This window comes from Amphiura filiformis, chromosome 8 (assembly GCF_039555335.1).
Source record: "Amphiura filiformis chromosome 8, Afil_fr2py, whole genome shotgun sequence".
In the NCBI taxonomy this organism is placed as follows: domain Eukaryota; kingdom Metazoa; phylum Echinodermata; class Ophiuroidea; order Amphilepidida; family Amphiuridae; genus Amphiura; species Amphiura filiformis.
The window spans coordinates 16,439,349-16,464,458 of record NC_092635.1 but is presented as its reverse complement, the minus strand read 5'-3'; the positions used below and the strand labels follow the sequence as shown (position 1 = coordinate 16,464,458).

General features: G+C 35.3%; 1 protein-coding gene across 1 annotated transcript in view; it reads right to left on the bottom strand.

Annotated features, from left to right (window-relative positions):
• The window catches only part of LOC140158693 (semaphorin-6D-like), a 62,747-nt gene extending 40,820 nt beyond the window's left edge, over window positions 1-21,927 (bottom strand). Inside the window, 4 exon segments of the mRNA XM_072181875.1 lie at window positions 826-1,019; window positions 1,022-1,129; window positions 8,959-9,139; window positions 21,791-21,927. Of these exon segments, the coding sequence (XP_072037976.1) occupies window positions 826-1,019; window positions 1,022-1,129; window positions 8,959-9,139; window positions 21,791-21,808 (501 nt within the window). The 5' untranslated portion in view covers window positions 21,809-21,927.
• Window positions 21,928-25,110: the final 3,183 nt, after the last annotated feature.

Here is a 25,110-nt window from a genome sequence, read left to right as displayed (position 1 = left end):
GTTTTGTGTATTGAATCCAACAGGTTATTGTCACAATATTTTTTTCTATCAAGTCGAGTGGGCGTTCCTATATCAACCAAACTTGAAAGGCTCAACTTGAACAAATTCTCTGTCGCTATCACACTTTTAAATTCATTTTTTTACCAGACTTTTTTCCCTTTGAGTACACATACTAACTGAATCAACTAGGCGGAAACCCTCAGAATCAATTTTTAACAGTTGGCATGAGCCGTGAAATCGGCTTCTGAGAGTGCTAATTTAATCTTTCCACTGAAGAATCGGGTGCAGTCTTCACACATATTCTGGCTTCAATTTTGTGCTTTTTATTATTTTTTTCAAAAATTTTGGTTCATTTTGCAAAACTGTATTCTGAATGCTGATGAATGAACAAAAGCTCACAGCAAGCGGTAACTTTGAGGACAAATCCAAAAAAATTGTCAAGTACTTGAATAAAAAGATATATATCATGGGTGAAAAAGCTCTAAAAATTATATGACACTCTTTGAATAGAATTTCCTGTTCTTTTAAAATCACAAAGTAAATTTGAAAAGGCGTAAGAAGTTTACTGAACAGTTTCATCAGCACTGTTGTTGAAACATAACTGAAGAAATTTCATATTTGATGATCTCCTTGGAAAACGAACTAGCAACTGCGTTGCTGAGCAACCAGTATCATCTGCAGTAAACAGAAAATCTTCACAACAACAATAGTGTTGAGAAAGAAGTCTGCTAGACTTTGAAACGTCCACAGTGAGCACTGATTTATAGGCTAGAAATATGAAATTTCTTCAATTAGGCTTTTAAGTTGTTGAATATTCATACTTACACGAAAATATCTACATCTTGGTGCTTGTGCATTAGTTCCACACACTAACAATCTATTTTGTACTTCATTATATAATAAAACTTGAACATAATTTTGACACTCCGAGAATGGTGTTCCTTTCATAGTGCAACTGTCTATTACATTAGTCATGGCTGGCCATGTATAATTTCGCACAGAAGATGCATCACTGAGGCGTTATTCAAATCGAATATGTAAAAAATGTTCTTGCCACCAACATACATCCTCTTCCTTTCTATATCTATTGACATTGTGCCCAGACTCTCTCCTTGGTAACATTGAAGATCTGAAACACAGAAAATAAAGAATATTCATGGGTAAGTCAATCTTCAAAATTAAGAAGCAACAATAATTACAGAAAAGGTGAAATTATGAAACACAATAAATAAATCAATATTATTTGCAAACATATTCTTAAAAGTATAATATTTAAGAGGTTTTTATTCTACATGAGGTAAAACAGGTTTAATAGAATATAGATTTGTTTGAAATTTTTGCTTTTAAAAAAACTGTATAAAACAATATTTATATGACAGAGAGATATAAATTGGCATTTCAAAGTATATTCATAACTCATTAATATATGATTCAAGGACAATCATTGCTATTTGCGTAGGTAAATGGATGGTAATTAAACTCCTACACTTTGCATTCAACAAGTACTACGCATTTGGTTGATTCAGGAATAACGATAATGGCAATATAACGGCCATGATGTAGAGGATTTACTACATGTACGTACGCAGCAGATGCGTTTTGTAGTCTTCTCCATAATTACTTCATGCACAAGAAGATTTTGATATCAAAATAGCATCCCCAAGGTATATTGAATAACACTGTTACATAAATTGTGCTTCTGAAATCAGGTGGTGGTTGTAAGTGACTTATTTTCATTTCAATCACATGATGTTGTTGTTGTCTTATACAACGAACCGATTTTGACAGTCAGCCAAAAGTACACATTATATCATCTTGGAGATGAGATGAGATATTATTGTAAATTTAACTAATATAAAATTTATTTTTTATGTAATTTGTAATTCCACTCTTTTTTTTGCAGAGACATAGTGCGAGTTGTCCTGCCACTGCTTCTTTGTACTGTAGTTATACACAAGGAACCTGCACAAATGTGTTCAATATAGATTGGACTACATTCACTTAGGATGGGAACAACAGTAGTAGAATAAAGATAAGTAGAGCATAGCCATGGCCATGCTTCATCAACTTTAATCAGCTTCCTGATACTTTCATTTCACTCCAATTTCAAATTACAGCCAAGCAACAGAACAACTTCATCAACAAAATCATTTGCAACATCCTTGAATTGAGCATAAGGTTGGAAAGAGAATGCATATGAAACATATGCATGAAGGCTTGTAGAGATACCATTTTCTCCTCGCTATTCATGACTTAAGCCTAGGGTACCTGTTTTCATCATGGTCAATTTACTCCAACTAATAAGAATAAAAACACATTTTGTTATCTTTGATGCCATTTTCTAAATGCAAGACCTATATCATAACAACATCTTTAGGGTGTGTTTCTTCCAAGAATAAAACTATAATTGTCACAAATACGACATGAAATGAAGCCCTCATGTGTGATACCATTACACACAATATAAATAGTACACAACCAGGCAGTGATAGTTCTTCCAAGTCTGATGCAGTGTGTTTTATAGTAACTTCCACTATTTTTCTATGGGCATGGCCCTCCAAAGTCTTGATTGAAGGAGATATGGTCATGTGACTTATCACATGCTCAGTACCTTGCCGTAAGCTTCCTCTATGCCTCATTTGATGCGACAAGGAAGATAAATAATTTAGCACTTGGAAAGGGAGTGACGAGACAACTCACGCTATTGGTTTCATGCACTGTGACAAGCGTTTCTCACAAATACCTTGCACCACTACTTCTCTTCTTCAAGTATGCTCTATACCTTGTTTTGAAGGATATTGCCAAACATTGGAAAGGTGAGAGTCCTATAAGATGATGCTCAATATGCATTGCAGATTAGGCACTGAAGAATGATGAATTTGATCTTCAATTCTAGTATTGTACTGTGAATTTTGGGAAAATGCAAAATTGCAATAGTATCACGAACATGCTCATCCGTCATATACTTATTTTATTTTGCTGCATTAACCTGATGTGTTCTTTGAATGTATTGGATAACTTTCAGTCAATGTTCTATGGTTGTGTAATAGAGGTCATAGGACTATGCTTTCTGGAACTGAGATCATTTTGGCACACTGACTTGAAGAAGCCATATGACATGTTCAGTATCGCCTTAATCATCAACTACAACCATTTATAATAACAGCACATGCTCATGTTGAATGCCACTTGTACTTTCTTGATGAACTTGTCAAATGCATCGCTGAAAAAGCATGAATAGAATCTTGATGAACTTTTGAATCTTTGATTCTTCACACCTCCAGACAGCTGTCATTATGGTTAACATTGACTTGAGATTTGTGTCTCATTCCCAGGGTCTGTTCTCAAGTTTTCACATACACACTTTGACAGTTGCTTTTATTTTTCCAATGAATTCAAAACCTGTTGAACTGCTACTTTTGTTGACTTAACTAAGATGTGAACTGGAGTGAAGCAGTTCAATTTTTTAAACACCCAAAGTTGCGATGGAAATATTTGAAAGAAAGCCAAATATCTTTTGAAAATGTAATTTTGTTAATCCAATCATGCATTTTGGCTTAATTTTGCTTTGAATGCTGAAACGGGACAGTCCCATTTTCCCAATGTAGTTTCATTTTGCACAATGTCAGCCAGTGCTTGTTTGTTTGATTTAGCTTCAACTATTTGTTTATGAGCTGCTTTCATCCTCATTATTACCTTTTCAAAATAGCAACAAACACAAAATGTTTCAATACATTTAAAAGTCCTGATTTATTAAAATTATTATTTGCACTATAAAATGTTGCCAAAATAATGGTTGGTCTCTTATGCAGTTATTGCCCATAAAATGCTATATTTACAATCAAGGTACCTACTTATCATGCTAATGCTGGTATATTGTTTGAGCATAAAGAAAAGGAAAGAAAAGTGCACCACCAAGCCCCTGGGCACAAATTTATAAAAAGATGAAAAGGTTTTATTTCAAGTGATAGTTCTACCTAAAGCATATGCTAATAATCTAAAGAGGCCTCAAAGAGGGCTGCCTGTCCTGAAAGAGTACATTTATTTAATTCTTGTCTTTTCCCCAATATTGGTTACCTTTTAGTTACCATGGTTACATGTAGAAATAGGTTAATTAGCACGACCAGATCATTACCCATGCAGACCTATTGTTGTCAAGAGATCCGTAAACACACACCAGACAGAAGTACCTGATCCCTATATCTTAATGATTGTGTACTTGTCATACTATTTTATGATTCTGTGTAGTAAGTTTATGATGCTTCTTGTCATAAAGCTGACAATGGACGTACCTGGAAAACACTGAAATGAAAACCATAGTACTCAAATATAAATGTATCCAAACTGTCCCAATTTATTTTTTTATATAAAGTCAAGCAAAACAGATTACCTGAATACTTTGATCCCTTTAAAAAATTGTAATTACCCTGAATATTTTACTGACAGAACTGATTAGCGATGTGATAATATGTGATAAACGTAATTCCAAATGTATGTAGGTTTACATTCCAGTTCATGCCAAGGAATATTTACTTTCATGAACCTTGATCTGTTTGTCATGTAAAATGCAATCATTTTTAAACTGATCCTGCCCTTCCTGGAAGCTGAAGTGCATTCTTTCTATTACAATAAATCTGTTTCATGTCATTGTCAAGTTGAATCAAGATCACACTCATTGTTTTCAATTATTTTATTGTTTTCAATTATTTTATTGTTTTCAGACTCACTGATGTCAACAGGTAATGCATGCATTTGTTCAATGCATCAATCTTTATTTCAACAAACTTGGGGACCAATGTGATTACATTAATTTCTTCCGATTTTCATGAAGGACCCACAGAGCCTCCACTACCAGCTTTACCTGGATACACTGTGTCAGTCACATGACTTATTGGGTACTTAAATATCAAAATGCTGCCAAAACAACTCCATATAAGGAAGGCTGACGCACAAAAGGTCACAGAAAAGCACAATAGTCAGAAAACCTTCGGCATTCAGAATCTGCAGTGGCCTGAAGTGAGATGGCTCTATACTTTCTATAATGTTTCTTCACACTCTACTACCCAGTAAAAACAGGATTCAATTGCTATCTAATTCTTGATTTGCACTACTACAGTAGTAGTAATATTACTATAGTCCTGTGTGTAATAGTTGCATAAGAGTGGCTTTGTGACATATTATGAATTCATTTACCAGTAAAATATTACTAATTTCATACAGGACACAGAACTGCCTTGTTCTGAATAAACACTTTAAAAGTTGCTTAAACACTGGTCAATAGTTCTACAAAACTTGTTCACCTGCAGATTAAACATTGACTAAGAAAGGAAGTCATACCTCTTCATACAACCTCTCTATTGTTGCAATGAAAAGAACTACACCCAACATCAAATAAAACCAACACAAAAATGAATAATAAATGTATGTTCCCAATATGAAACCACTGTCTTTTATTGTGGTTATTGAGGGCTACTGTACATGGACAAACTATAAAACCAGGACAAAATATAACTGACAAACACCTATTTTTATTGATTAGTTTGGCTAAATCTGAAAGATTTCCTATTTAATTTAAATGTTTTGTTAGTGAAAGTAGACCTTCCACACTCTGATCAATGCGGTTTTCTGTCAGTGGCCATATTTCCAACATATGACTTTTCTCACTGTGGGTCGTTCTAACCAGAGGGCATAAAAGTTGGATTGAATTGAAGTGAACCAATCAACATGACTAATGTCTGCTAGCATAATGGCTACAAAAAAGTTGGAACATAATTCTTCTTGTGGATAAAAGTGAGAATGAAATTAAACCTAAAGTTGGTTTTTTTAAACTTCCGTGGTCGGGGTACGCGCTGGTGAATTGCGATCGCGTAGAAGTGACAAGGTTAAGCCTACTACGCTACCGAACAGACAACCAATGGGTCAACCGACTTGTTGTCAAGTTCGTTGATCAGCCAATCAGCGTGATTGCTTATTTTTTCTGTGTGTACGCTCGTAGACGCTTGGCGCACAGCTCGGACCACGGAAGTTTTAAGAAATTAACTTTACCACAAGACCATCAACTACCTGTGTTGTGTGTGAGTCATGTTTTATGGGCTAGGAATAAAAAAAATAGACCCAGAAACCCAGGGGTGCTCACATAAAGAATAAAGGGGATATGCCACTTCATATTGGTCCCATTTGTTTGGAAAAACTAGATATGGGTCACTATTCTTGGTAAAATTACCTTTAGAAATGGGTATTTGGTTTTGAAGCTCAATTCACATATCACCCCACCCTTTAAAAGTAATCCATGTAACCTCAAGTTCCCAGAAACCAAAGTATGTCAGGGGGCAACATGGAAGGTGTAAAGAGAACAGTTACTTGTTTTTCTGTTTCGAGCCTGTTATAGTTGTGATATTTCGTATTAGACAAATAGAAGACCTGCCCAGCCAGAGTAAGTTTGTTTCCAACCTGACAGTGACTCTTGTGATGTCACGTACCCACTCCTCTTAAATGTTTGCATTTCCCATGTTATGGTTGCCACATCAATGATTTAACATTTCCTGATGGGTCCTAAACATCATCTCCTGCAACATTTATGTGATCTATCGTGGTGTCAAGTGAACGTATTGAACATTGTGTACGGTGCTTTGAACTTGCAAACATGGCATCTAGCACGTTTTATTTGTATAAAGTTTAACAAAATTTTGTAATGTGTGCATGTTTCTGCATGGGAATATTAATAAACATGTTAAATAATGGTACAAGTATTTGATTTTGATCCAAAAATGGTAATAAAATATATCAGTAACATAAAATGTTCAAATTGATAATGAAGCCATAATACATCAGTAAAATTGTAACAATGGTACAGTATTAACGACAGGCACCCTCTGAGTTGCACTGAATGTTTTGATGAATCTGCACTGGAGTTTGCAGCTCTCCTTTTAAACATGGTATTGGATTGAGTTCCTTTAATGTTCTGAAGTGTTTGCGAATGAACTTAAAAAGATGTCTGGATAGTATGCTAAATAATAGGTGTTTGGTACGTATCCCTATCACAAAATAACCTCCAGCAGATTTCAGCTAAAAATTCTTTGTATTTATTATTTGTTCAATCAATCCTTTCAGCATCCTGTAGCAGGAAGTTTGCTCAATTCACTGGCTTCATTTTTACTAGTTATACTTAGTTTTTCCCTTCCAAGATAAATATGTCAATCAATATATTATTGATAACTAATATTTCGCATCATCAGTATTTTTCAAGTTGTCTAACCCTTTTCATTGACTGACCAAGAAAGTGCAATGAAATTTTACCTTGGTTTTACACAAGTCTTAATTCTTGCCTATATTTTGTGTCCTTACTGTAATTATGATGGTTGCATAAACATATTCTGGTTTCTACAAATAGAAATGAATATTGAATTGAATTAAGACCTTCCAAGGACCTTCCATGATGCAAAAACATCTTACGTAGACACAACATCACAAGGATTTTTTGCATGCCCTTTATGTTTAAAGCCATATGCACTTTTATGAAACAAAATTGTAACTAAGATAAACTAAAAAGGCAGGACGGAAAAGTAAAAGGGTTTGTATTTGCCAAGGCTGGGAATCTTTTTGAAATCAAATAGATTATTTCAGCCCAAAAGGAGATATCTCAACCTGTACAACTGATGACAAGAGGGTGTTGTTTTGCAAGTTGAAGCATAACACACCTGAATAAATTCCACCATTTTGCTACCTGTCAAATTTCAAATCAGGATTTAACAGTCCCGTATCCAGGATACTAATCTCTAAATCCTAGTTACTGATCCTTAATCCTGGTTACTGATCCCAAATCCTGGTTTACCAATTCTCATACCAGGAAATGGCATTGATACTTTGTTTGGGTGCTTGTCTATAATTTGAACTTTATTTGAATTTCAAAGGAAATAATGTTTTTGATGATCTTCTTATGCTTGTCAGGAAGAAGTTGTTTATGAGGGAAGATTCCAATAGTGTTTCTACTTGATTACTCTGCAAATAGTACCCATGCTCTGTTGGTAATAGGCATTGTCTATACATTACTTACAGTTCAAGAAAGATAAGAGAGTCAAAGGGTGAGACAATAAGGCCCTGTGGCACTTGCATGGGCTACATGTGAATCTGTAAAAGGCTTTTTTTCCTAAAAGAGAGAAAGTGCAAGGTTTTGATTTGAGTTGTTGGAGGGAATCAGATTGCAGGCAATGCAGGATTTGCTGAAAGAAAATATTTGGTTGTTGTAGATAAAAGGTTGGGCATTGAGTTGTTCCATATGTTTTGTTTTGGTTTGGTTGACATGTCATGACAGTACTTATAGAGGGATTCAATATGGTGTTTTGAAAGGTGCCTTTATCAAGCTTTCTGTTACTTCTCCCAATTCTTTCCAAAAGTATAGATTTTGAAGCTTAATTCCTGATGACATTATAATTCATGTAGGGTACCAAGAGAAACCTTTAACCTTAGGGTAGCTGATTTTTCATGGGATGGGGGTTCAAGCCAGGCGGCGGATGACATGATCGAGCCGGCAACTCGTGAAACCGCCCGGTCGTATGGCATTTTCCATATATGTCGGTTAGTTTTGTGGGGTTCATTATCGAACCCCAACGGTTTTAGCTTGTATTTATATTATTTATCAACATAGGCCTATTTGTTTGTGATATTTCAAGCGTTTTAAAATTTCAAAATAATCCCATTCAATTACACGGTTGTGATGAAAATTTACTGAATTTAGGGACTGCACGTCATACACCACCTGGTTCAAGCCTACACAACTCCCACATTGCATGTCATTAGTCAATTGCCCCCACATATTTCAGATGAGGAAGGCAGGTGGAAGCTGGGGGTAGGACGATTCCCCTCCTCCATCTAATCACAGATACTGGTCCTACCTGTGTTGCTTCACATCTATTCCCACACACATATGCCAACACCTTAACCATTAAACCCTCAACTCACCTGCGTGATATGTCTTTGGTGTTATAAAGTTAGGTTTTTGATCTTTGAATGCATTTTTCGCTAGAGTTCCACACATTAATTGTAATAATGATATTGTGCAAAGCACTCCTATTCTCCATAACAAATAGTGTAACCGCCCCATCTTGGCTCCTCCTAATCCCACCGACTGTGTTTTTGGAACCTGCAGAGGATGAGAGAAAAACAAATTCAAGTTAAAAGGAGTGGTTTTTAAAAAACAGAAAACGGCTTAAGCTTAATTCAACGGGCACCTGTTATGATTATTCTGTTACATGGTTTGTATCAGGCGCACACTGGGAAAAAACCTGTTTAATAAGCTCAAATTTAGAGCACCATGGACGGATGTTGAATCCAAGTCAAAAACGTGACTGTAATTTCAAATTGCTGGTTGAGTATTGGTAATCATGTTGCAAGGTAGCAAGAGTCCTTTTGTCAGTTTCATTGCTATCATCTGACAGGCAGGACACAATAGGTAAGTTGTAGTGTCATGTTTCACCTTCATATAGCCAGGGCCTGGGTCTGTGTGATGAGTGACTGCAGACGCTGCTAAGTTCAGTCTGTTGATGTATGTGCAAGGGGCTATTTTTGTCTTGAAAAGAACCGTGGAGTTCACCAAAGTACACCATGGATATGGTCAATGCAAATGAGCATTTATCTGTCTTTGGAATATTCATAAGGAACAAGTGTTGTATTAGCACTTGGATTTTTTCATGTCACATTAATTTTCACACAAAATTAGAATGCACAAAATAATTTATAGTACATGTACTGTAAACTTACAATTGGCAAAACTAAAAACATGCAAGTGCAGGCCCAGTCACGCAGGGGGTGCGACGACCCCCCAAATTTGGAAAAGTATACAAAAGTCCAAAAATTTTCAGAATTTATGAATGTAGCAAAGCCAAAAAATCAGGGTTTTACCGCTTTTTGGACAAAAAAGGTCCAAATTTTAGGAAGAAAGTCCACTTTTCACAAAATTTGGAAAAAAAGGTCCACTTTTTCATAATCAGCACCCCCCAAATGAAATCCTGCGTACGGGCCTGTGCAAGTGTTAAAATAGATGCAGCATGAAAACCTATCCTTGAATATATTATTACCACTTGTACCAGGGAAGTGCTTGTACTAAACACATTCACCACCATAAAAGCCAAGGTAATTTATTCAATTTCAGCATGGCCACAACAACATTTTGTGTCCCTGGAATAATAATATAGCAACCATTGTTTACTCTACAGGTGTATGCATGGAGTACAGCAATATAAAGTTGCAGTTGTCATATTCGTGACAAATCTCACAAGATCTGGTGAACCAACTGTGTGAAAGAAACTTACTAAATACAATAAAAAGATCCAATAAATCCTAGTAAATACACACACACACTACACAAGGATAAGCTGCATCTTAAAAGACTGGTAAACAGCACCTGATCAACCCGAAGTAACTGTAGATTTTCAGTTCACCTCCACTAGCAATACAGCCATGTAAATATAATTTGTCAAAAAATGCATTTTTCAAAAAATTCCTATACACGATTTCACAGGTTAGTGAGTCTAGAGCAAGGTGTATGAAAAAGAAAGCTGAATATACCCGGAGGCTACGAGGGCAAGTTAGCGGACCTTGTATAGGTGCAGCTAACGCACCAGGGTGAGGCTAGTCAATCGTAAACACCCTGGTCACTGTTTCTCTCTGCTGCGACACAATAGGTAGCCATGACCGCTTGATGCGTTTGTGGTTAGTAAAGTAAAATCGGACCCCATGTGAGGGCCCGGGGTTATTATGCCATAGGTAGGATCATGCTGGCTGCACTGTATATCGGATCAAATCATGACCCGATTTGGACGATAAACTTCTCCAGGTGCTTGCCAGGCTTAGCCACAACAAACCTACACAGCCGATCATTACTACCATGATATTCACTATGTAGCGTATTTAATGAGTTTACTTTACGGTTAGAAGTGTAAAGCTATTTTTGTCTGCTTCTTGAAGGAAAGGTGTTGTCGGAAATTAGCTGGTATTAAAAATTCATGAATGAAACATTGAACAAATTTCAACACCACGTTTTTAAATAAGATTAACCACCCGTTGACCATAACACCATGTTGGTGAATGACATGTTGATCAGCCCACGTAAAGTTCACAAACTTACTACAAAATACTACAACATGTACACAAATTTGTAGAAATTGCTTAGATATGTATATCATGCACATGTACATCTGGGTAGGATACCTTGAACCCTTTGCCATTTAAATGCCTACACACCAGTTGTGGCCCAGATTGAAATCATTGCAGAAATTGCATCCTGTGATTTAACCACAAATTACACAGAAGTCCTAAATATCATAATATACAACATTGTCTTGCATGTGTAGTTTTAATGTCTTTGCACAAAACTACGGAAGCTATTTTACCCTCTAGAGCAAAATTGTTTTGTTTGAAAGAAAAACAATTTCCGACAATGAATTTCCTGCTACTTTTTACAATTTCCATCCTCTGGATATCAAATGATATTTAACAGCTACTTTTATAGAAGCAAGGAAATTGTATTTTATTTCACTAAAATGCTATACAAAACATAATCCCCATCCATTCAAACTTTTAATGCCTATTTCTGATTATTCAACCCTACAGGGTTCAATGTTGACATGGCAATGACATGACAATGGCACCTGTTTGGGTGCTGTAGGCAATATTATTATCCCTTGGGGTGTAACCTTGGGTGACCCTTCTGGTCAAAACAGTCTAGGCAAGGACTATTTATGTGCAGGCCATATCTATTGCACACCTCCAGGTCAGCTTTATGCAGATCATGAATAGGCCTATACATGTACTATGTCTTAGAAGTACATTCCACATCTAGATAAATGTACCATACTCTAATTTCAATTAATGTTGAACTGATTTCATATTAAAATGTCATTCTAAAATCCTTTGAAATAATAGGTTATTTGTGCAAAATAGGTGAACATTTTCAGAATGATTACATTTGCACATGAATAACTTACAGCAAAAACCCCATATCTCGGGTTAACTTTTTGCCCTGCACCTTTTAATGAAGGGGTCAACTTGTGATCCCCCTCCTTCAGGCCATGCCCTAGGCTAGTCGAGTTCCTATTCCCAATTCCCCTATCAACAACCTGTATGTCTGAATGCAGCAAAGCATAGTTCCTTCATTGCCATGTTTTTGTAACATTGATATGTGGTGTTTAAAGATTTGCCAACCCATTAGTGGAACACATAACCATGCACCATGGTGAATTGAACATTCATGCTGAAGAACAATAGCAGGTGCATAAACGTTTTGTTTTTCAAGTTTACTTTCATGGTTTACAGAATAATTGACCAAATGAGCTAATTTGAATGGACAATGAATCCACCTTGACCACATACATTTAATGTTGTATAGTATTAGACCCCAATAACCTGCTAACACACTTCATCATGACCTTTCATACAGGTTCTATTGAGTATGTGTATTGGTGAGTTATGAATTGATGAACTCTGGTCTACAAGTTGAACACCTCTACCACTGCATGGAGCCTTGACCAAAACTCTCATTAATCTTCTTTTTAATTAAACTGAAGTACAACAGGTTCTACAGAAATTGGTGCTGCCCTGAATAACAATTGTGGGTGGAAGATCTATTCACCTGTTTTCTACTGAATAGAGTGTCATACCTGCGGATATTTGCTTCTCATTATTCTACGATTCATTATTCTCAACACCCCATTATAATATGAGACCCGTGAACCTTAGAACAAGCAAGACCTGTCTGCCCATGGGATGGGAGGAAAAACACTGGCAAAAACAGACCATGCAGTTTAGTAGACATTTAAATAAGCACTTTTTTATAGTTAAATGAAATGAAAATAAACTAAAAATTGCCAATTTATATAGAAAACCTCACTTCCTTACATACAACAAATTCAAAGAAAATATAACCAAGATTGGATGGAGCCATTTTTTTTCTTAGAAATTTTCTTTTGCGTCTTTTGCGTGCCAAACAAAGACCCAAGCATCAAATATTAGCTTGTCTACCTCATGTCTGCCGATGTGCAAACACATTATTTCTGTTGCTAGGATAAGAGCCGTGCAAATTGAATATTCCCTCTACACATCGTTCAGTCAGTCCACTACCCATGCATGTTCATATTTTGTGACATTTTTACCCTAATTAAAGCATAAAATCCTTAATTGATCAAAATGAAATAGTAATCATATGAAAATATGCATCCATCAATCTCATTCAATTTTGATAGAAATGGGTGAGTTGTCCTAACAGTTCCGGTAACATAATATTCATAGCATAATTGCACAGGGAATATTGGATGGCTAATTTCTTGAGGCACATATTCTTTTTTTGTTGCTCTATCCATGAATGGTGCACGGTTCATGAATAATTACGCAAAATGTTTCATACATTAAACTAGATTGGCTCATTGCTAGCTCCAAGACGGACCAGCCTCTACTTGTTTGTGTTGGCTTTTTGCATACAGAATATGAATACTTGCCATATAAAATTGTAGCCCAATACTTAAAAATTTAAATGCAGCTTATTCATAAAATAACTGCACATCATTTATCATATACACAAAATGTTTGTCCAAATCTGTAATATAACTAATCAATTCTATACAATGCAAATGTAAACCTTTCTATGTATATATGCAGTCCATCAACTAATGACCTACGCCAATATTAATTGATAAATTGACTCAGGCCACTATCCCATTAAAAGCCTTGCCCATCAATATCACTCTACTCCCACAAAGGGACATAGGGTTTTAACTTAATTACAAAATCATACAATTTTGTTGTGTCATGCAAATTTGTTGTTGTGCACAATATGCAAGCAATCGGCAACCTTCGATTTACACTGGTCAAATACAAATAAGGCACATCCACATTATAATATACATGGACGGCTTCCAGTCTTCAATGGAGTCTTGTGGACATATTGACTAAGGAATCACAATTCTAGAGTATGCTGATCCTTTAGAATTCTATCTGAACATGCCTATAGTGCGTTTAGTTTTACTACCATTGATTTTGTCTGCCATCTTGTCACATATATACACAAGGCAATGTTCTATTTTGCTTTCATATTATGTTCGTTGGAATGTGGCTTGAACAAAAAAATCAATTGTTCAAAGGAATGTTGATGTTTAAATTGTGAGTAAATACTGAGCAGGCATACCATTATAGCTTTTAAATAGTTCACTACAATCTTTTGGCTGTTATTTACTACACTAGTATAAGTCATTTTAATTTTAATATTGTAGAGCGAGTCTGGATTGAAAAATAAAATACCTGTGCAGGTTTTACACCAAAGGTGAATACAGTTTGTTCAGATGTGAGAATTAGTTGTTGACTCATTAAACACGTGTGAAATCAATTATATCCATTATCCAATAGTGACAAACATCAATTTTCCAGCACCTCCTCTAGTTCAACTGCACTATATGCTATGAATACAATCACTCTTTTGTTTATATGAACCATCTCCAGACCATACTAATCATGCTAATTCCAGCTCCAGTCATCTCTCTTCAATCATTTCTTGGTAATCTAAATCCTATGGATTATGTCTTCTGGTTTCAAAAAACAAGATACACATGTGACAAGTGCACATGAAGAACTTTTAACCCAATGGCCCACTCAATTAGCATGACTGCAGACATTGGGATGAGCATCTCAAGACATACCATTAATTGATTATCATCACATATCATTGTGCTATATGAATAGGTAGACCTAGATCCAAGTACCTCAAGTTGAAACCATAATTATAGTCTCCAATGTCTACTGTATCTATTTTAAGTTATTGTTACCTTTCTAATCCCAAAACCCTTCAGGGATGCAATCATCCAGAACACAGAAGGAAAACAGCAAACAGGTTGAATTGGAAGTTCATGATTGATTTTTTGGGAGAAATTAGAGTCCTATCTCTCTGGGGCCTGAGGTTTTCAGTGAACATTCAGAAACTGAGTAGATTTGTACAGGTTTGGAGCCACTTGGTATTAACATTTGAGACTACAAGACTGGGACATGAATTCTGGTTTACCAGACATAAACACTTAACACACCAAAATAACACACTCATGAAAATAAATCCGAAAGATAACACATTTCTTGAAAATGCCTGGGAATATTGCTCATTTTAAAAATTCAAGATTGAATAGATCTTACATACATAAATATTGTTCAATTGCTCTCACATTCACGGTGTAAGATACCATCTTGTATTGTATCGTTACATCATGTAGAAGAATTTACCAATGATATAAAGAATCTTCCGCCCCTTCCTGACAGACCAAAATATTGTAATTATGACGCGTGTTCATCATATGTCAAACCAGATGTCAATCACATATCATATCTAAACCATGTGGTGATTAAAGATGAGCTGAATTAGGACACACTTACACAATCATGCATGAGTAGGTAAGCATCATCTCAGGAAGTCAGTCCAATTTGCTTCCATCAAGTTCAACAAACTGAACACATTTGTTTCTCAACCTAAATTTGGCCCATGCAGGTTCTCTTGTTTTTGTTCAGGTTAGAATCCGACCTAAATTATGATGTACTTACACATGAGTAAACATTAAGCCTATACATGTACCCACAATAAATTACATCCTAGGAAGTTAGTTAACCCAATGGTTCACCAAACTCAGGGAAGCCAAACCAAACACATTTATTTGCCATTAGCCAAAATTTGCTCCTCTCTCTCTCCTGTTTACAGTTTGGGCACACATCTGGCTTTCTCTGATGGTTTTTCCACTCCATAGGGCGTCTCTTGATTGACTCAAGGGATGGTTTACAATCAAGGGCAAAGCACTATCAACTTATGAACCTCACCCAAATTAGCAAAGCATCAATATGGCGACACTCCCTAAACTTTTTGTTGGTAGTGTAATAACACACCTTGTGTGCTGATGGGGAGGACACTTGTTCAAAATCTAGTGATTCCTGAAGTCCTGGCCTTACATGGTTAGGATAATAGTATGCCCAAATTGTCCCAATTTGATGTTCACTTTTTGAGTGAAAATATTCACAAATAACCTAGAAAGTTAAGATTCCCTTCCCAATATCCTGGATACAGGTCTGCCCACCCATCTATACGCTTCTATTCCATCACATAAGATATAAATATCTTGTAGGTTTATTGCTACATTATTTTCACATAAGGTTTAGCATGGGTCAAACAGAATCAGGTTGAATTCAATTACTCTCATATGGATGTTAAGAATTGTTTGTATAAAATGAACATCCCATATGCTGAATGTGGATGTCATAACAGTCACTTAATTGAAATGTGATATCAAATGCGGGTGCACGCTGTAAACAGAATTGTATAACTTTGTAAAGTTTCTAAATTATCCAAAATAACAAAGTTAACATAATATTATGTTGTGGTACTTGCATTGAATGCCTGGTGTCTCTAGAGCATTTGTCTCATTCAAAACATTAATCACATATATAATAATAGATACATTTGTAAGCTTAACTAATTAATTAGCAAGTAGTAACTTAATATCCTGCATATGTTTCCATTAATGACTTCAACGTTGAGTGACAGACTCAAGCAATGCTAAGATTGGTTCAAATTAACCTTAAAATAATAATTATAAGAAGCTGTTGCAACAACCTGCTTTTGATCAAATAGTGCTGATAAACATGAATGAACTTGGGTTTAATAATTGAAAGAATTTTAATGATAGCAGTTTTCAACAAGAGTACAAATTGCTCAAGTGTAGTTAATGAATTATATTGACATTGAATGTGGATGATGTCATGTTAGGCCCCAAACAGTCAATTTTGAGTTTCCCGTCACATAATTTCTGAAAACAAGTGAGGTAACTTTTTCATTATTCATTATTCATTATATTTGTCTGCCTTTCATTATATGACCAACACGCATGTAAAATGTGTTGTTATTTGCCGCTCACTCACTTGAAGATGGATGTTTAGCCCAAATGAGATTCAAAAGTATATTACAAAGAGTCTGCAAGGTTGACAGCAACATGTACAATGTATGTTTTGATTTTGATTTTTCCACAAAAAATAAAGGGATATTCATAATTTTGTTTGCAAATTATAACCAGTTTTCATTGGTATTTTTTGGCAAATCACAATAATGAATTCAAGTGAGGGTCAGAAAATGAAGTGGGGCGGGTGACGGGAAACTCAAAATCGACTTTCCTTGGCCTTATGTGCAAGCTACAATTCAGTTTTATAATTAATACAAGTCTATTAAAACTTCAACACTTCTTACTGAATAGGCTATGATATATCGAAGATACCTGCAATAAATTTTCATAAGAAAAGTTGTTTTTGCCAGCCCCATGCATACAATTTTAATATGATTAATTACGTACATGTGTTATGTGTATTGTATCCCAAGCAAAATGCATGTTTTTTAATATTTTCAAGGTAATTTCATAAAATAATTATTTTGCCCAAAACAAAACCATATTTCTTTAAAGGTCTCAATTATGATGTGCGTGACCTGAACCAACAAATTATCCTAGCTTTCCATCATTGATCAAGGTTTCAGGTGTACTGATCAAGCACAAATTTTTGAGCTATTAATTTTCATTTGACATATGTTTGTATGTTTGTTAGTTTGCACTCTCATTAACAGATCTTAATCCAAATGTGCAAATCATAAACAAGGGAAACATGGGGATATCAAGGGTACATGATAGTTGGCTTAATATCTAAGTCACGAATCTGGATGTTGGAAACAAAAAAATGCATGAACATTTTGTAATTTTTGTTGGACCCCAGCAAAGCCAAGGTTACCCAATGTCACATATGCTGGTACACCAGAGAGTTTGTCACCTGTAGGCTTTATTGCTGTGATAATATAAAATTTCTAAATATACCAATGCCAAGTTGGCATGGCTCCATTTGCCCCTTTGGCATTTATGAGGAACAGGTAGAAACACACTCCATTACCAAGATTACATTTGCTTGAAATTAAAATAAAAGTAAGAGAATTTCTTTTCAAAGATTATGAATGATGTACTTCATATAAAGTGTAAGTGGTCAAGTTCAAATTCATTGTAAATGCATTATTTGTGGTCATGAGCTTTGACCATGCAAACAACACCTGAACATGGGGAGACAGATTTATGCTGGTGTACAGACCATATGCATATGCAAGCACAGATTTTATATTGAAACCACACTTGGCTTATAAGGTCAAGGGTAATATAATGAAAATATGAAATTAATCAGCTTCACCAGAGCAGGTTAATTTGTTGTTTTTGGAGAGAAATGAACGTGCTGGTAGAGATTGTTAGCATGTTTGTGTACCTGTTGCTTGCTTTAATATCAAAATTATGATGCACTCTTTTAACCGATTAGGAGGTAAAAATAGAGTTGATTTGACGTAAGATGATAAACCATCTCCGATGACTAACCTTATCATTTCAAATCATTGCCATTAAACCATCAATTCTGTCAATATAATATCAACACTGCTGTCAGAAATAGCTACCGCGTGCTCAGTTGTGTTGAAATTAAATAGTATCATCTTTTTTTAAACGTAGCGGAAAAGACAAGACAGAGGAAATGCCGCACCTATCAATACTGTCCAGGTCTTGTCATTGTTCATGGAGTGAGGCTGTTAAATGATGAACTACGTCAAAGTTGTCACTTTCTTATAGAAATGATGACAGGAACTCATGGACAGTGTATTCCATGCAGAGGCAACCATCTTGATGTTTTATTTATCAATGATAAGATAGATTTCTTGGATATAAATATGGAAAACATTACTATCTTTTACAGAGTATAGCAAGTTACATTTTGTTTTTAAATATGAATAATTGATTATCTACAAAGTCTGCACGACACACACGAACATTATATTTACAAATCATAATCAAAATTCTGTAACATGGTGTGGTACGGAACGAGCAACGGTTTTGCTAATTATTCAAACAAACACATCCATGGGTGTGATATTGACATTCATGTTAAAGCGCTTTCAAGCCTTTCATAATATCTGAATTCAGTTACAAGTAATTATCAATCAGATATGAAATTTGAAAGTTTACATATTCAAAAAAAGAAACATGACTGTTACAAGCTATACAAATAGACGACTACGCAATGCAATTGGCTAAATTACTAATTGCACATCTGTATGTTATGCCTCAAATATTACTAATTAATTGTTGATTGGACAACCAGGATATTGGTACATGCAATCACTATATTGTATATATCAGACTTGTACTTTGGACTAGATCTTCTGGAGTAAACAAGCATCAGCCAGTTGGTACACTGATAGCAGGAAAATAGAACGGTTTAAGGTCTACCAAACTTACGATATTATTTGTGTGACGTTTCAAGTTGATATAGACAAACAAAACATTCTGATAACTTGTGCATTGGTACACACAATTAACAAATTACGACATACAATATGGATAAATAGGCTTACTATTTAACAAATTATCACAACAGCTATTCACAAACTGATGTTGTCATCCTTGTGGTTCATCATCTTCCATTTTATCTTAAAAAGAAAATATTTTGTCAGCAACAGCAAATATTTTTCCAATCAATTGAAGTAAACACCAATTTTCAATGTTCCATTGTCAGCTAATGCTTTGTGCTACCCTCATTGTTGATCCATAAGCAGTAAGTTGGGCATAGTGTTATTCCTTTTAGCTCCTAGCAAAGTTTCTCTGCAGTTTGCCACATGCTGGACCCATTCATTGTCGTAGGCTGTTTTTGCTTGGTAATATCTACAGAATTATGCATACAAATCAGGCTGTAATGTTGTTCCATGCTATTTCAGGCAGTGCAAACTGCCAACCAGCTAACTTTATGCATATTTGTTCTCGCCAACAAATTGCAATTAAAACAAGCAACGACTTCACGATTCCAACATTGTTTTTCACAAACAAATTTTCACCATAACGCGTCCCCTTCACATGTCCTCAGGGCAATGCACCGCAGAGTAAATAAACTTGTTGTTGCTTGTCCTTGTTATCCCATACAAAATTTCACTTTCCTTCTTCTACTTTGTTTATTATAAGACCAGCCAATGCATGAGTGGCAGGTGCCTGGTTTGGAACCATTTGAAGTGCCTGTCTCCTCATTCACAGCTTGATGAAGGGAAATATATAAATCCATTGAAGCATTAATGATGTTCCCTCTCATCACTGGTCAGTCAATTGTGTCTATTTTTAATCAAGTACTAATCACATGGGCTAATCAGCTAAGTTGTTGGTGCAGTCTTGTATTTATAATCAATATGTGTACAGGATTAAATTGTGTTCAAGAGGAAATGGACAATTTCAATCAACACATTCAAAACATAGGGCCAATAGATAAACATACATTGTACATTTGTACTTTATTCTAACAATAATGACATTTCCCATTTAGTGTTTTTTTCAGGATTTATAAAGAGCAATACTTAAGATATATATTAGGTTGACTTATTTCTAACTTACATGTACATAGGGCCTACACTGATATCAAAATTTTTAGTTAATCTGGTGAATGAAAAAGCACTTCTTAACACTGTTATTCCCCTTCAAACTGTTTGCACATTTTAAAGCAAATTCTTGATATCTCCTATCAAATATAACCAGAATCATAGATTCTCAGTAATACGCTGTGTGCAGAAATAGTGCATGGCTTCAGGAATATTGCTAAAAATTGATTCCCGAAACATTACTAAGATCTTTGCCAGAATCAATTTGCAGCATGCTTGAGAATTCTTTCCAGAATGAAAGGCTTGAAAGCCTACAAAATACTACATATACATGTAATATACACAACATAGCATGTTTGAATTTTAAGTAATGTTTCTCATTACGACAATTTATAGACTTTAATTAGAATCAATTTGCTCTCAATTTAATAACCTTATGAACCAGCACAATGTAGGAGAGATGGGTAATTGATGATTGCTCCATACAACGTACAGCTAGCTAGCAACATCACTAGAGATACAATCATGATGTTTATATGCATTCATTCAAACATGATTTTATTTTGACCTTGATACACTGGCAATGCATCATTTCGCATTTAATTTGCATGCATGTTTCCATATACTAATGGACTTGCAATATAAATTGGCGGAACACAAATGTACATATATTGAAAATGTCATAAATTTACATTTAAATTGTTTTGCACAGCTAGCTAGCTTACAGCAGAGTGGCAAAATGGTCGGTTTGTAAATGTGAATCAAAAGTAATCTCTTTTTTCTATTGATGAACTTTCTGAATGTAACACTTGTATGTTATAGAATAGTATTAATTATACATCAGCAATTAAATACAAGATCTTTAATGTTTGTAGTCTCATCTATATGACATTGGATAGTTTATACGTACATCAACTAACATTTTCCGTACAAAGTTGCAAAATTTGATGAAACTCATCATGCTCATGGGACATCAAGTTTATCAGTGTTTTTGTGATCTTCCAGCTTAACAAACTAATCATCCCATCTCATCCAACCCTATTTAAAAGCGCCCATTGATTCAAGCTGAATACTCAATGCAATGTAAAAAGCTAGTCTTGCCCTGTCAAGCAAGGGAGCAAGTGAGGAGGGAGCACTACAGTTTACCAAGCATTAAATTCATCCCACCTCCATACACTTGCTCACTATGCAAGCCCCATATTCATCTACACACAGCTTGTATGCGCATAATATGCTACGACACAAGCAACAGCCCAACCCATTTTTTACTCAATTTAACTCTGAATCTTTTCCTTAACAATCAAAACATAAAGAATATATAAGATATCTCTTTTGAATTTCAACACTTACCTGAAATAAAAGACACATTTATTCCAAATCCAAAGTAATAAGGCACAAATATATCCAAGTAAATGCTACCTGTCCATGGGTCTGTGTTTTAGATCTTTGCTTACTCCCTTGCTGGCTTGCTTTGCCTAGCTAGTAAATATGCTCACTCAGTGCTGTCAGTTGATAGGGACTGATCCATTCTACAATGGGGGTGTGATCACGCATGCACTACTGAGCATGACTCGTAGTCAACTTATCATCCTAATGATCTACAGTAAGTGAACAAACCCAGTGTACAGGATGCTTCTAAAATAATTTATCAATACATTTTAAAATAATACAGAAGTAAATAATATCAGTAAAATATAGAAAATTGACGTAGTAAGTAACATTTTATATGTGTGTTCAAAAAAGCTCCTATTTGCAGTTTTGGATGACCCTAGATTTTGTTATTCAGGCCCTGAGGGGATTATTGGTAAGAGCACTTGAGAAGCCAGTTGCCTTGTTGAGAAAATGGGAACAAAAGTATTGATAATTTGAGGTACTCATTGTAAACAATTTAAAGAAGATAAAAATAAATAATATGCTACCTCCACCTTTGAACTTAATCTTTAAAATAATGTAACATTTTGTCTTTTCCTTCCCAGAAAATGTTGATTAAGACATTGTTTTGTGGTTGCCTCTCGCTTGTGTGTGGTGTTTGTTCATTGACTAATCATTGGTAGTAAACTCTAGGCTGGCAACCCTGTCACAAGTCCATAACAAAAACATCATTTGAATAAGAATCAGAGGTTGGCCTTTAGAGTTGGCCTTATTTAAAAATTGACGTAGGTACATTTCCCTGTAATGCTCTATAAGCCCCTCAGCATTATTTCGGACTTTTATCCTGAAGCTATGAATTGCAATGGTCAATGTATCGGAATGCAAATGACTATGTGCATGTTTTGCATAGAGTTTTAGAAATTAGATGATTGATGAATATTGAGTGAAATTGAAACGAAAACAGTCAAATTTCTCACCAGATGTGCATTTGTATCATCAAATGTATGAAGCAAAGAAAATTGCTTATGGAATTGCCTTATTTGAAGTTTGAACCAACTTTGAAATTCTTAAATAATGAAAATCTATTACTGAAATGATGTTTTTTCTACTTCCAGTAATTTAGTTGATTATAATATCAACTTTTTGCATCTGGTAGAGCTGATAAGTTTTGTGGCTCTACATCGTTGGAGAAAATAAACATTTAGGGAATCTTACCTGTTTTAATCAACAATTTTCTAAAGAAACAGTTTACAAAACATTTGAAGAAAAACAAAATTTAAAGACATAATTATGTCAATCCTTGTCTATATGAATGTTTCAAGTTTTGTATAAAATAAAGGCCTTCACTATACAGTAGCTTACAGTATTACTTAGGCCCACACCAAACAAAATTGGAAGAAAATGATCTAACACTTCAAATCCATTCAAGGACTTTTCATTCAATAACTTGTGATGTGATGACGATGTGTGTTATCATCGCTGGCCACGCCAAAAGTTTACCAACTTAAGTTGTCGTCAATATTGTCAATAATATCGGCTGGCTGGCCCGTCTGTATAGGCAGCCTACATGGAGCTAGCAAGCAACAGGTTGTACAGTGCACTGCATTGATTTTCAATGAATAACAAGTTCATATTGGTTTTGCCTTCTTATGCAAATTACAGTGGTTTAGTCAAGTTGAATAAAGTGCCCTTGATGGTACTGCCATATTGTTGAAGCCTGAATACATTAGGACAATAGCAATTCATTGGAGCAAAACAAAATACTCTGCTTTCTTGGCCTTACAGCCGGCTGCGCAGCATGCTGCCAGCGATCTTGGTTGCATGTAAAGTGCCCTTGTTCAATGGCCGTAAACATGACGAAACATTTTATACACCTCACCTGTACACATGAGTAGCGTCAGACACATATTTATACCCAAACTTCTTCGCTTGGATCTTTACAGGAAGGTGTACAAACTGATAACTGACCCACCCTAATTATGACCTGTACTCTTAATAATTAATAAATTTATTAAAAGTTACCAAGTGTTATTGTTTTTTTAATTGGATGAGTCAACTTCCTGGTGGAGGGGTGAATCCTAGACTAGCACAATGCTGTACATGTAGGTAGGCCTAACACATTGACTGGTGGGTGAGTCACACTGCTGCCCACCCAATACTGAGTAAATGGACCATGACATACACTGCCCATGTACATTTTTAGGGGAAACACCCATTTATTGAAAATGTTTGACTTTGGTAGTGGTTACACTGACATCATCAGTTCTCCAATACACAAATACAAATGACAACAGCAGTGAATTGATCAATATTCCATGCAATGACGATCCAGGATTCAAATCCAGGACCCTTAGTTTGCTTGTTAAGTGCTCTACCAACTGAAGCCAATGATCATATGCTGTGGTAAAAGGGTTGTATTTTGGGGGGTCTCTGAATTTCCTGATTTTCTTCCATTATTCATTTCTGGCAAGAAATTAGGAAACAGGGAGGGAGTCTCCCTGTTTGAAGGTATGCAAGGATGTGCAATGGTTTTGGAGTACATTTTCAGCAATTTTGGTATATCAATGGGTGGGTTTTCAATGGAGATCAATGATATAAGCCCAATTGGGCTCATTTGGGCGTTGGTATACCCGGTGGTATACCAAATAGGTTACAAAAAATAGGTATATAAGGTCAGCATCCTAAAGTCTGCATGGCACATCCCTGTACAAATGTTTTCTAAAGAACAACCCGGCCACAGGTAGGAAACCTGCCTTACTGTTGGTCCTCTATAGGTTTGAGTTCCAAAAACTGTTATTGAATCATATTGTCAAAATAAACATGTGATTAAATTCACCTACTGTAAATGTGGAATTTTCACAGAATATTAATTTTCATGCTCAATGCAGCAACCATTTTTTTCTCTATTAATTGCTAATGCTCTAACTTTCATTTTGAAATGAAAAATCACCTTTATTCATTGTGAAACCATACAAGAACTATACTATTGTCGATTTGGACCAACATCAAACCACAGTTCAAAAGCAGAAAATATCCAACGGAGTTCTTATTTTCTTTCATATTTACTACCATATTTGTAACTAAACCCCATACTCCTACAATCACACTATGAGATCTGTATATTCATCACAAAACTTCCTACACACCTCAGGTACAAATCTTAACTCTCTCCATGCAGGTGTGGACTGCAGACGACAACAACAAGTTTCAATTTTTTTAACAAATTCAAAAATTTCAATATTGTCAATTTTCATGATCATATTTGGAATCAACATGAAAAATGCATTAAAATGAGTACA